We start from the raw sequence: 11,871 nt of genomic DNA on the forward strand, positions 1-11,871 counted from the left end.
AGAAAAAAATACTGAGCGTGAGGTTATACTCAGAACTGATAATGGATTACTGACACAAAAACTGCTTATAATGATTCTGATACTGCAACACAAAGCATGATATTTGATGAAAGAAGGTCAGTTTTATGTTATATTTTTGTGACATTTGGAAAAGACGGAAGTATGTTGATACTCAAAGGGCCCACGAAGCTAGATACCAGCAGCTCACACCTGTAATCCTAGCCACTCAGGATGCTGAGATCTAAGGATCCTGGTTCAAAGCCAGTCAGGTCAGGAAACTCCATGAGACTCTATCTCCAATTAACTACCAAAAAAACAGCCAGAGTGGAGCTATGAGTCAAGTGGTAAAGTGCTAGCCTTGAGTATAAAAGTTCAGAAATAGCCAGGCGCCGGTGGCTCACACCTATAATCTTAGACACTCAGGAGGCTGAGATCTGAGGATTGCGGTTCAAAGCCAGGCTGGGCAGGAAAGTCTATGAGACTTTTATCTCCAATAAACTACCAGAAAACCAGAAGTGGCACTGTGGCTCAAGTGGCAGAGCACTAGCCTTGGGCTGAAGACCTGAGGGACAGCACCCAGGCCCCGAGTTCAAGTCCTATAACCAACAACAACAACAACAAAAAAGATCAGAGACAGTGTCCAGTCCTTGAGTTCAAGCTCCAGGACCAGCACCAAAAAAAAGGAGGGGCTCTTGGTTACTAGGGTGGTAGAGATGGGGAAATATGGCAGCAAAGTCCCATAGAATGGAACTTCCCTGACTCCCTTTTGTTTCCAGTACTGTGGATAAAACCCAGTGCCTCTCAAACTTCAGGCAAGCACTCTGTCTCTGAGCTACATTCCCTAGCAAAGCTTTGTTTAAAAATTTTTTAACTGTATGTTAATTTAAACAAAACAGTGCTGAATTCTAAATCTGCCCTGTATTGGCTAGGTAGTTCTCAAACATCCCATAGGGTAGCAATACTGAGTGACTGAAATGAAGAACCAAGGGTTCTGGAAACTCTTAAAGTGACAGACAAATAAGGAAGAATGCTCACATTAACCTCATATGAGGTTCCATTCAGCACTTCAGCAACTGTACAACACAAGCAGCTAGGTTTAATACTGGTCCTACCTGGGAACACAAAGCCACTGTCTCAGCTAAGAGAGGAAGTTCAAGCCACCAATGTGGCCCAGTCACCATTGTACCCTAACTCTCCCTCCTCCATCTCGAGTGGAGGAAGACTCACTCTTTGGGATTTAAGATAAATGCCAGGCAGTTGTGGAGTAAATAAACTGGCAGACATCTCTGGCTCCTGAGAGGAGGAGGAGGAAACAGATCCTGTATCCCAGAGAAGGCACAGTCCACAAGGTCACCCCCCCACACCCAAGACCTCACCCGCATCATGCGGTCTGAGCGATGACGCCTGCGGATCCGGTTCAAGCCCTCCACAAAGCGGATGAAGCCATCCAGGAGCTGCCACTCATCCTCATCTGCACGCGGCCTGTCACCGTAGATGTCGCAGTGGACCTCCCCTTCTGTGATGCGTTTGGTGGCAGTCACACAGGCTGGCAGGAGCAGGAAGCGGGTTCTCCAGAACTTCAGAGACTCAATTAAGCTATATTGGGCCAAAAAGAAAGAAAGAAACAAACAAAAAACCCACAGAGTCGAGGTGAGAACAAGTAGATCAAGTCCTCTCAGCGAGCAGACACTCTGGTGGCGTGTGAGGGTCCATCTCCCCAGGGTGCACCTGCATTGGATGCTATGATTCATAGCAGATGGGAAGGAAGGTCAGGCCACTGTTTGTTTTAATCCCAGAAATGTCAGGATGCTTCTGGGTACCCAGGCCCAGTGAAGTTGTGACAATCATTAATCACAAAGAAAAACCAAACACGAGAAAGGAGATACACTACAAAGATTACCTGTTAGGCAGTCAAGAAAATGTGAAGCACATGGTCTGCACTGACACGTGCACCAATGGACACACTGTCACCGAGTTCTATTTTGTTTTTCCTAGTTGCAGCAAGATACATATAACAAAATGTACCTCTTTAACTCATCATTAAGTGTGTGAGCCACTGGCAGTAAGCACGTACATTCACAGGTTGTATAACCACCACTACTCAGCTCATCAGTATTTTTGTTTGTTTGTTTGTTTTGTTTTGTTTTGGTCTGGTTGTGGGGCTTGAACTCTGGGCCTGAGCACTGTCCTTCAGCTCTTCAGCTCAAGGCTAGTGCCCTACCACTTGAGCCACAGTGCCACTTCTGGCTTTTTTTCTTTTTGCTTATGTGGTGCTGAGGAATCGAACCCAGGACCTCAGGCATGCAAGGCAAGCGCTCTACCACTGAGCCAACTTCCCAGCCCCTCATCAGTATTTTTAACATATGCTGATTTGCCTTTTTTTTTTTTCTGCCAATCATAGAGCTTGAACCAGGGCCTAAGTGCAGTCCCTGAGCTTTTTTGCTCAAGTTTAGTGCTCTACCACTTGAGCCCAGTGTTAGTTCAGGCACTTTTTGAGTAGTTTATTGGAGATAAGAGTCTCATGGACTTTCCTGCCCAGGCTGGCTTTGAACCATGATCCTCAGATCTCAGCCTCCTGAGTAGCTAGGATTACAGGTGTTAGCCACTAAAGCCTGGCCCTGATTTGCTTTTGTTCTTCCTTTTGCCTAGCATGCATGAAGTCCTGGGTTTGATTCCTCAGTACCATATAAATGGAAAAAGTTGGAAGTGACACTGTGGCTCAAGTGGTAGAGTGCTATCCTTGAGCAAAGAAGCTCAGGGACAATGCCCAGGCCCTGAGTTCAGGCCCAAGGGCTGGGAAAAAAACCCAATCCTATCCATCCAAGGCAGCAAGGGTGCAAAGTCAAAGCTTGATTTCTGACCTGAAATCTTCAGAGCCGGCAGAACAAATATACTGATCTAAGTAATTCCACTTGTATTCCTCTAGTCGCTCATGGGAGAATTCCACCCAACAGGAGACGAACTCTGAGTCTGAATGGGAAGGACACAGACTGTATGTGTAGTGGATCTGGGCAGATTCATAAGGGTACCTGCAAAATAAAAGGCACGCTTGGACATTCAGGAAAGAATTCTCGCACCCTTTTCTATATGTTTTTTTTTACTTTTTCTTTTTTTTTTGTCTCAATGCATTTAGCATTATTCTTGGCATTTGATCAACTATAATAACAAAGCTTGGCTCAGGAGACTGTAATGGGTATTCCCTAGATCTTCTCAAACTTGTTTGTTACCTCCTCACATTCTTCAGTCTTAATTGGCTTGGTATGATTCATAACTAAAAATTAGAAGCTAAATCAAATCCCTCTTAGAAATAGGTTAAGCTAGAACCCCAGGGTTATTTTAAAATAATACAAAAATTCCGAAACAAAAACTAACCACTCGACTTCCCATATATGGAACTCTACTGTTGGCATCACTTAGCATGCAGACACACTCAAAACAGTTGTGGACCACCACACCTATCTGAGGACTCACTTGGGAAGGTACCGAGTCACTGTGATCATCTTGTCCTTCAATGTCACTTTGTGGAAAGTTCTGCCCATACTCAGCCAATACTGGTCTTCCTCTTCGGGGCGGTTTCGGGACACAAGGCCTAACAGAAAAAATAATAAATAATAATAACTTCCTCCATCTGGCTGAAACTTGTTTTTACAACAGACAATTGCTTCTCATCCATACAGATGCAGAAAAAGAGAAGCATAAGAGGCAACACTTTCTTTTGATAGTTTCACAGAAGAGTTATTCTTGGTTAAAAAACAATAAATAAAAGTCCAGATGTTGGTAGAGTTTTCTGTTACCAATAGCAAATTAGAGGCTTGAGGGTGCTAGGAGCATCTAGAAGTCATACACCAGACTGAACAGCCTCATACCTCATGGTCCAAGTGGGTAAGTTCTAGAATAGATGTTAACAGGCTCAGAGTCAACTACTGATATAAAATAAAAATCCACTCTGCCCAGGCTCACCTGGGGTTCTCACTGCAGGCTGGCAGCCAAACCAGCATCCTGAGCCTTTGCTCCTACCACTTCTACACTGCATTCTAAGCTTTGGCCTTATAGGATCATTATTTATCTGTTATACCTGAGCTCCTCTCAACACCTGTTCATGCTGCCTCTCCTACCTTCTCTTCCTAGGCCACCATCACACCAGGCACCAGTGGCTCACATCTGTAATCCTAGCTACTCAGGAAGGTGAGACCTGAGGATCACGGTTGGAAGCGGCCCACACAGGAAAGTCTTTGAAGTTTTTATTTTCCATTAAATCACAGAAAAAGCTAGAAATGGTGCTGTAGCTCAAGAGGTAAAGTGTTAGTTTTGAGCAAAAGGAGCTCAGGGACAGTGCTCAGGCCCAGTGTTCAAGCCTTGGGACTGGCAAAAATAAAGTTACCATCACATGATACTTTCTCCAGAAAGCTGCCAGACCCCATCAGTAGTTTGAATGATTTTTGTATGTAGCTCCTTACATGTGTGTATATTACACTCTTATAAACTAAAAGTTTCAAGCAGCGAGGCACAGTGATGCGCACCTGTTGTCCCAGGTATCTGGGAATATTTAGAACTAGGAAATCAGGCAGGATCTAGTGGCTCACAGCTATAATCCTTAAGCTACACAGAAGGCTGAGATCTGAGGATCACAGTTAAAAGCCTGGGCTTTAACTGAGATGCTTATGTTTGATTAACAACCAGAAAACTGGAAGTGGCACTGTGGCTCTAAGTAGTAGAGTGTAAGCCTTGAGCTCAGGGACAGTACCCAGGCTCCGAATTCAAGTTCCATGACTGACAACAATGACAACAACTAAAAAAAAAAAAGTAGGAAAATCACTTAAGCCTTAGGCCCAGAAATTCAAAGCCAGACCAGGCAACAGAGTAAGACCATATTTCAAAATTAAACTAAATTAAAATTCAAAGATAGAGCCAGTAATGCCTGTAATCCTAGCTACTCAGGAGACTGAGATCTAAGGAGCACAGCCCAGGCAGCAAAGTTCATGAGGTTCTTTTTTATTTAATTTTTTTTTTTGTGGGTCCTAGGGGCTGAACTCTGAGCCCTGGACAGCTCTTCAGCTCAGGGTTAGTATCCTACCACTTGAGCCACAGCCCCACTTCTGGCTTTTCATGAGTTTCTTATCTCCAGTTAACCATAAAGAGGAAGAACTGAAGCTGTGGCCAAGTGCTAAAGCACTAGCTTCAAGCAAAAGAACTCAGGGACAATGCTCAGGCCCTGAGTTGGAAGCCCCAAGACACACAAACACACACACACACACACTCACACTCAACACACAAATTTAAGATAGAACTGGATGTGTGGCTCAAGAACTCTGTTTTTGAATGAAAAAGCAAAGTATGACCACAAGGCCCTAATTTCAAGCCCTATTATCAACACATACACACACATACACACACAAACAAAAGTTCCAGGAGGACAGAGCTAAAAGCTGTTCAGTCTTTCCAGTAGCATTTGATAAAGTGCCATGCCCAGAGGAGGCATTCAAAAAATAGTACTTAAGTAAAATTGTACACAGAAAAGAGGGCAATAAATGAGGAATCAAAAAGACAAGAAGTAAACAAATGAGTACAAACTGTGCCTCAGAAACCAACTAAACCTAGGACATTCCCTCTGGTCTAGAAATGAAAGAAGGAACTCTAGATTAGCTCTGGGATGGTCTCACAGTGGCAGGCAGCATGGATGGCATGGTCAGAAGAAGAGATGATGGCAGAGGCTGAGAGGACCAGCACTATGAATGCAGAAATTCAGAAATTTCCCAGAAGAGGCTGAGAGAAGGGCAAGCCCACTGCATAGAAGAAAGAAGCTAGGGGCTGGGAAGGTGGCTCAGTGGTAGAGTGCTTGTCTTGCATGCATGAGGCCCTGGGTTCGATTCCTCAGCACCACATAAGCAGAAAAAGCTAGAAGTGGCACTGTGGCTCAAGTGGTAGAGCACTAGCTTTGAGCTAGGGACAGCTCCCAGACCCAGAGTTCAGACCCCAGAACCACAAAAAAAAAAAAAAAGGAAGGAAGGAAGGAAGGAAAGAAAGAAAGAAAAGAAAGCAGCTAGGCTTTAACTCAGGAACCTCAGATTAAACCCCAACTTTTTCACTTGCCAGCTGCATGATCTCAAGTAGCAAATCTGTCCAACTCTTGCTTTCATGCAACCAGCAAGAGAGCATGCCCCATGAGACATTTCTTCATTCCTGCTACAAACACCCTGCTGGCTGTCAGGAGGATGGTGGCAGAGGATAAGATTCAAGAGCAGCCATGGTAACCTGACATCTCACTCTAAATTAAGTGCACCCCAGTTATTCCAGCTTTAATCTTCTACTGTTCACAATCTGTAATCAAATACATTCTTTTGGTTTATTAGATTACTGTCTTCCTCCTCCCAAGGACTGTACATTTCAAGGGCAGGTCCAGTAAAGCTATTCAGCTCTCTGGAAGAAGGCCTAGCTCCCATCTGGTAATCAATACATATGTGTCTAGTGAACAGCTCAAAACTGGTTATAATGGCAACTTTTCCAGTAATTGCAGTAACAGCAGTACCACTTTTATTGCTATAGAAATAAAAAGAGGTTAAAATTATCAAAGGAGAAAATGATCAGAAAGAATATAGTCAGGCAAGTAGCCTCTGAACAACAAGTCGTGACATAAAACTCCTGAATCAGCCAGCAAGCATTGCCGTTAAGTACTCAAATGACTCATGAGGGACACTGGTCAGCTATTCCAGAGGGTAGCGAGTGGGCAGCCTTGATGGAACCAATGACACTTAATGTGAATTCACTGCTCTTGGGTGAAAGGATAAAATTCTTCCCACAGTCCTGCCTGTCAATCCCCTGACATCTGTGGCAGCACCTCAGGCTCATTCCTTGTGCTTTATCATAGCCCAACTTTTGTTTTGATGCTCAGGAAGGAGCATGTCTTTGCCACAGGGCCTTTGTACATACTGATCCCTCTGTCTGGCACACTCGTCTCTTCCCTTCACCTCACACTCTTCACACCCAATCCTCTTCTCCAAATAACTCTTGCATATATTTCGGATCTAAGCTCAGATATCACTTCCTCAACTGTCCCTGACCCTCCAAATTGGATCAGATCCTGAATTAAATAGTCTCCCAGGCCCTTAATTTTACCCTCAATCTATCACAACATGTCATTTTCTCATAATTAGATTGCTATTTTTCCCCATTGAGCTATAAATTCCTCCTGGGAGTAGGAGCTTCAGAAACAATGTCGGATCAAGGGGGAATGAATGGACTCATTTATTTATTGACCCAGGCAATAAAATTTTTTTTTGTATTATAAGCACTGTGGTTTCCACTAAAAAGATGAATCCAAAATAGTTTCAGCACTCAAAAAGGTTGATATGAAGCCAGGGGCTGGTGGCTCTCGCCTGTAATCCTATCTACTCAGGAGGCTGAGATCTGAGGATCACAGTTCAAAGACAGCCTGGAAAGGAAAGTCTGTGAGACTCTTATCTCCAATAAACCACTAGAAAATGGGAAGTGGAGCTGTAGCTCAAGCAAAAGAGCACTCGCCTTGAGCTGAAGAGCTAAGGGATAGCGCCCAGATCCAGACCAACAACAACAACAAAAAGATTAATTTGAAGCAGGGCCAGGACTCTGAATAGGAAGTGAAAGGCAATGAGTGTCACAAGAAGCAGAACACTGACGGCTCACACCTATAATCCTTGCTACTCAGCAGGCTGAGATCTGAGGATCATGGTTTAAAGCCAGCCTAAGCAGATAAACTTGAGTACTCTCATCTCCAGTTAGATAGCAAAAAGCCTGAAGTGGAAGTGTGGCTCAGTTCAAGCTCTACTACTGACATTAAAGGAATGAGTGAGGAATTTCCAAAGAAAATCCAGAGGAAACCCAAAGCTTCCTCTATAAACAAGGGCTGGGCTGGATGATAACTAAGCTCCTCCTGACAGGTCCATGCTTCTCTTATCCTCTAGCCAGAGGAGACTTAATGGAACTATATAGTCAATCTGAGGTATTACACTGGGTGAAAGGGGAGTGGAAGTCTCCTTGGCAACAGTGAGGAAACAAGAGACCAAGACAGTGCACTGATTCATCTAAGAAGTGATTACTCCTTACTAATTCCAAGCACCAACACTTAATTCCCTCCATTATACTTATCTTAGAAGAGCTCTCTACAACCTGGCTCTGATTCAATTAGTGCTACTGGTTCTCTGTCACTTATTAGCCTCTGCCACTCATGGATGAGTCATTCTTGTTTCAGGTTATTAAGTAATAAAGAAGAGAAAGATAGATCCAGGATGGAAGAAAAACAAACAAACAAGCAAGTGTAGGGCTCAAGTATAGTTCAGTGGTAATGACTTGTCTAGCATAAAAGAGGCCCCAACACCATAAAAAGTAAGGAAAAGAAGAAGAAGAAGGAAGAGGAGGAGGAGGAGAAGAAGAAGAAGAGGAGGAAGAAGAAGAAGAAACAACATACTAAGGTTTAGAACCTATGGAACAGGATTATACTAGTAACAATTAAATATCCCTTTCTGGGTTTGGAACATTCACTTTCTACCTTGACAGATCAGTATTGGCTTTGTTGCATGCTATTTCCTAGTTGGTGCCCAAGCCAAGCTATCTCATCCTTGAACTTGGTCACCTCCTCTTCCTTTAAAGGAGAATTCTAAACCGAAGAGAGTGTTTAAGACAAATATATACTTAAGGGAGATTTTATTGCTCCTATAAACTAAAACTGACAAAGAAAGCTTGTGTGTTGAAATCAATTACCTCTAAATTTCTTTATCCTCCCACAACCTTAGGAAAAAGAACAAGTTTAAAGGCTGGAAATGCAGCTTACTGGTAAAGTACTTGCCTAGCATGCATGAAGCCCTGGGTTCAATTCCTCAGTACCACATAAATAGAAAAAGCCAGAAGTGGCATATGGCTCAAGTGGTAGAGCACTAGCCTTGCGCAAAAGAAGCTCAGGGTCATGGCCTAGGCCCTTAGTTCAAGCCCCAGGACTGGCCCCAAAAAAGAAAAAAACAGGGGCTGAGAAGGTGGCTAAGTGGTAGAGTGCTTGCCTCGTATGCATGAGGCTGTGGGTTCGATTCCTCAGCCCCACATAAACAGAAAAGGCTGGAAGTGGTGCTGTGGCTCAAGTGGTAGAGCTGAAGAGCTGAGGGACAGTGCCCAGGCCCAGAGCTCAAGCCCTATGACAAAAAAAAAAAAAAAAAAGAAGAAGTAGTTTAAGGAGATAGACTCACCTCGACTATAGAGCGGACTACTACTCAGGGGAGGTGGGACAGCTGGGTTGGATTTCTGGGCCTTGGGTTGCACTATGATTTGGTAGCCCTGCATCAGCCGCTGGCAAATGAACTCTTCAAACACCTGCTGGGCTGTCATCTGCACACCTTCCTCATCCCTCCTAAAAAAAAAAAAATCATAATGCACATGGTATGCTTGGCCCCAGGGAGTGACAATTGTAAACCATCAATGGGAGAAATGATCAGTTCAACAGGTTGAAAAAGGAGGCAGGTAATAATTCATTGTACAAATGAACGATCTTAGAAAAAAAAAGTCAGATTGAGTGTGCCCAAATAACTGCATAAGAGCAATCATGAGAAATTGCTAGTCAATAGAATTTGAAAGCAATGAATAGCTTTTGCATCATGAAATTTCCCAAATACAAAAGGAGAACACAGGTTTGAAAGTTAAGTGTCCTGATTATGTGTATTCTGACACACCTGGCACCTTTACAACCAAAACCAAATGCATTGCACTCTGCCCACTGACCTGTCCATGTCTGCTTCTGGGAGGAGATCATAGCAGCCCTCCGTGTAGTCATTCTGCAGGCCCTGGCGGTCAGGGAAGTAGTCGGTGGTGAGGGGGAGGCACGCCGGAGTAGTAAGAGACTTCCAGTCCACTCCAACTGTGCAACAGAAGCCTGGCACTACAGGGGGAGCAGACAGTGTCAGAACTGCCTCGCATAATACGGGGAAAGGCATGTATGGTCACCATGGCAGGTTTGGGATGAGGAGAGGAGAAGAAAGGGGTAAAGAAAAAAAAGGTCATTGTAAAAAGTGGTAAAAATGGCAGGACAGGGAGGAAGAAAAAGGGGAGGGGAAAGAGAAAGAGAAAAACAGAGTTTGTTAAATAATGCAATGCACATGCTCATCCAATCCCATCATGCAAATGGGATTCACAGCTGATATTTTCCATTTTCTGCTAATCGTGAGCTATAAGCCAAAATGCCAGGAAGGTTACTGCAGGGCAGGCAGGGTTACATGTAGAAGCAAATCAACATTCCGAGAGCGGACAAGAGGTAACTTTGGCTCTCTGAGGACCCCCCAGCATGGCTGGGTGGAGAGAGGAGGCGAGCTTAGCCTTATTTGGGAGCAAAACAGCATATAGTAACAGAAATAAGGAATATGTTCAGAATTACAAAAATAAATTTAAAAGTTCCAAAAAAGGTGGGAGTAAAAATGAAGTGAGGATGTCTGGGAAAGTTACAAGGCTGGAACTTTTTAGTTTGACAAACTCTGAAGGAAAGCTGCCAACAACAGAGTGGGCTTTGCCACAGATCTGTCTGAAATTGTCTGCTCTTTAGTTAAAGAGGCATTTCTCAACCTTGGCCACTACTGATGGTTTGAACCAGATAATTTAGTCATGGAGGGCTGTCTTGAATCACTGGACTCTACTTACTAGCTGCCAGTGGCACCCTCTAGCTGTGAAAATCAGGAATGTCAGCAGATAGTGCCACAGGTCCCCTGGGAAGCAAAATCTTGAGCATTTTGCATTTGAGCATTACTGAGTCAAAGAATTAAGGACTGTGGGGTTGGGGATTTAGCTCACTGATAGAGCACTTGCCTGGCAAGTGCAAGGCCCTGAGTTTGGTCCTCAGCTCTGGGAGGAAAAAAAAGCTATAAAAGACAGACAGACAGACAGACAGACAGACAGACACACACACACACACACACACACACACACACACACACGCAAGTAGTAATAAGGGAATGCTATGGTTTGGTTGTTATTTACCCTCCAAGGGTTTGTGAGTTGGTGGCTTGGTCCCCAGAGTAGAGATAAAGAAGCATGGAGGCTTTAGGAGGGAGAGATTAAACAGAGGCCATTGCGTGGAGGCAGCTGTCAGAAGCAATTAGGGCAGCTGTCCTGAGACCTTTAGGTAGTTCTAGAGCAACTGTTGGTAGCTGTATTTTCTGGCTTCCTATTCCTATTCTGTCATGTGACCTCTCAATCAGCATGCTCTCATTAGAACACTATCCACCACCATGTAATATATTAGTGGGCTCTGGCCAGAGGTAGCACTGTGCTACTTGGAATTTCAGCCACCTAACCTGTGAACTAAATATACCTCTTTTCTATAAAATAACTCCACTTCAGGTATTCCATTATAGCAATGAAAACAGACTCTAGGGGCTGGGGATGTGGTTTAGTGGTAGACTGCTTGCCTGGCATACATGAAGCCCTGGGTTCAATTCCTCAGTACCACATAAGCAGAAAAAGCCAGAAGTGATGCTGTGGTTCAAGTGATATAGAGCTAGCCTTGAGTACAGAGAAGCTCAGGAACAGAGCCCAGGCCCTGAGTTCAAGCCCCAGCACCGGCAAAAAAGAAAAGAAAACAGACTCTAATACAAGTTATATTTTCAGGGGTGGAGACTGATCGTGCTATGGCTTGTATATGATACAACAGGACAAATATGTATGCTTCTCATATGTCCTTATATGATACTTACAGCCACTGCATGTAGTAATAACTTTATGACATAATAAATATCTTTTTTTTTTTTGGGCCGATCGTGGGGCCTGAGCTCTGGGCCTGGGTGCTGTCCCTCAGCTCTTCAGCTCAAGGCTAGCGCTCTACCACTTGAGCCACAGCGCCACTTCTGGCTTTTTTCTTTTTGCTTA

General features: G+C 44.0%; 1 protein-coding gene across 4 annotated transcripts in view; it reads right to left on the minus strand.

The window, feature by feature from the left end:
- Depdc5 (DEP domain containing 5) overlaps positions 1-11,871 on the minus strand; it is a 135,404-nt gene that overhangs the window by 51,388 nt on the left and 72,145 nt on the right. For 2 of the 4 annotated variants that reach the window (XM_013014494.1, XM_013014492.1), the window contains 5 exons: positions 9,739-9,922; positions 9,210-9,370; positions 3,472-3,589; positions 2,862-3,029; positions 1,377-1,596 (listed from right to left, as the gene is read on the minus strand). In XM_013014494.1, the coding sequence (XP_012869948.1) occupies positions 1,377-1,596; positions 2,862-3,029; positions 3,472-3,589; positions 9,210-9,370; positions 9,739-9,922 (851 nt within the window). Of the gene's footprint in view, positions 1-1,376; positions 1,597-2,861; positions 3,030-3,471; positions 3,590-9,209; positions 9,371-9,737; positions 9,923-11,871 lie in introns of those variants that run through there. The other 2 variants (XM_013014493.1, XM_013014495.1) reach the window with 2 other exon arrangements.

This window comes from Dipodomys ordii, unplaced genomic scaffold (assembly GCF_000151885.1).
Source record: "Dipodomys ordii isolate 6190 unplaced genomic scaffold, Dord_2.0 Scaffold23, whole genome shotgun sequence".
NCBI classification, from domain to species: domain Eukaryota; kingdom Metazoa; phylum Chordata; class Mammalia; order Rodentia; family Heteromyidae; genus Dipodomys; species Dipodomys ordii.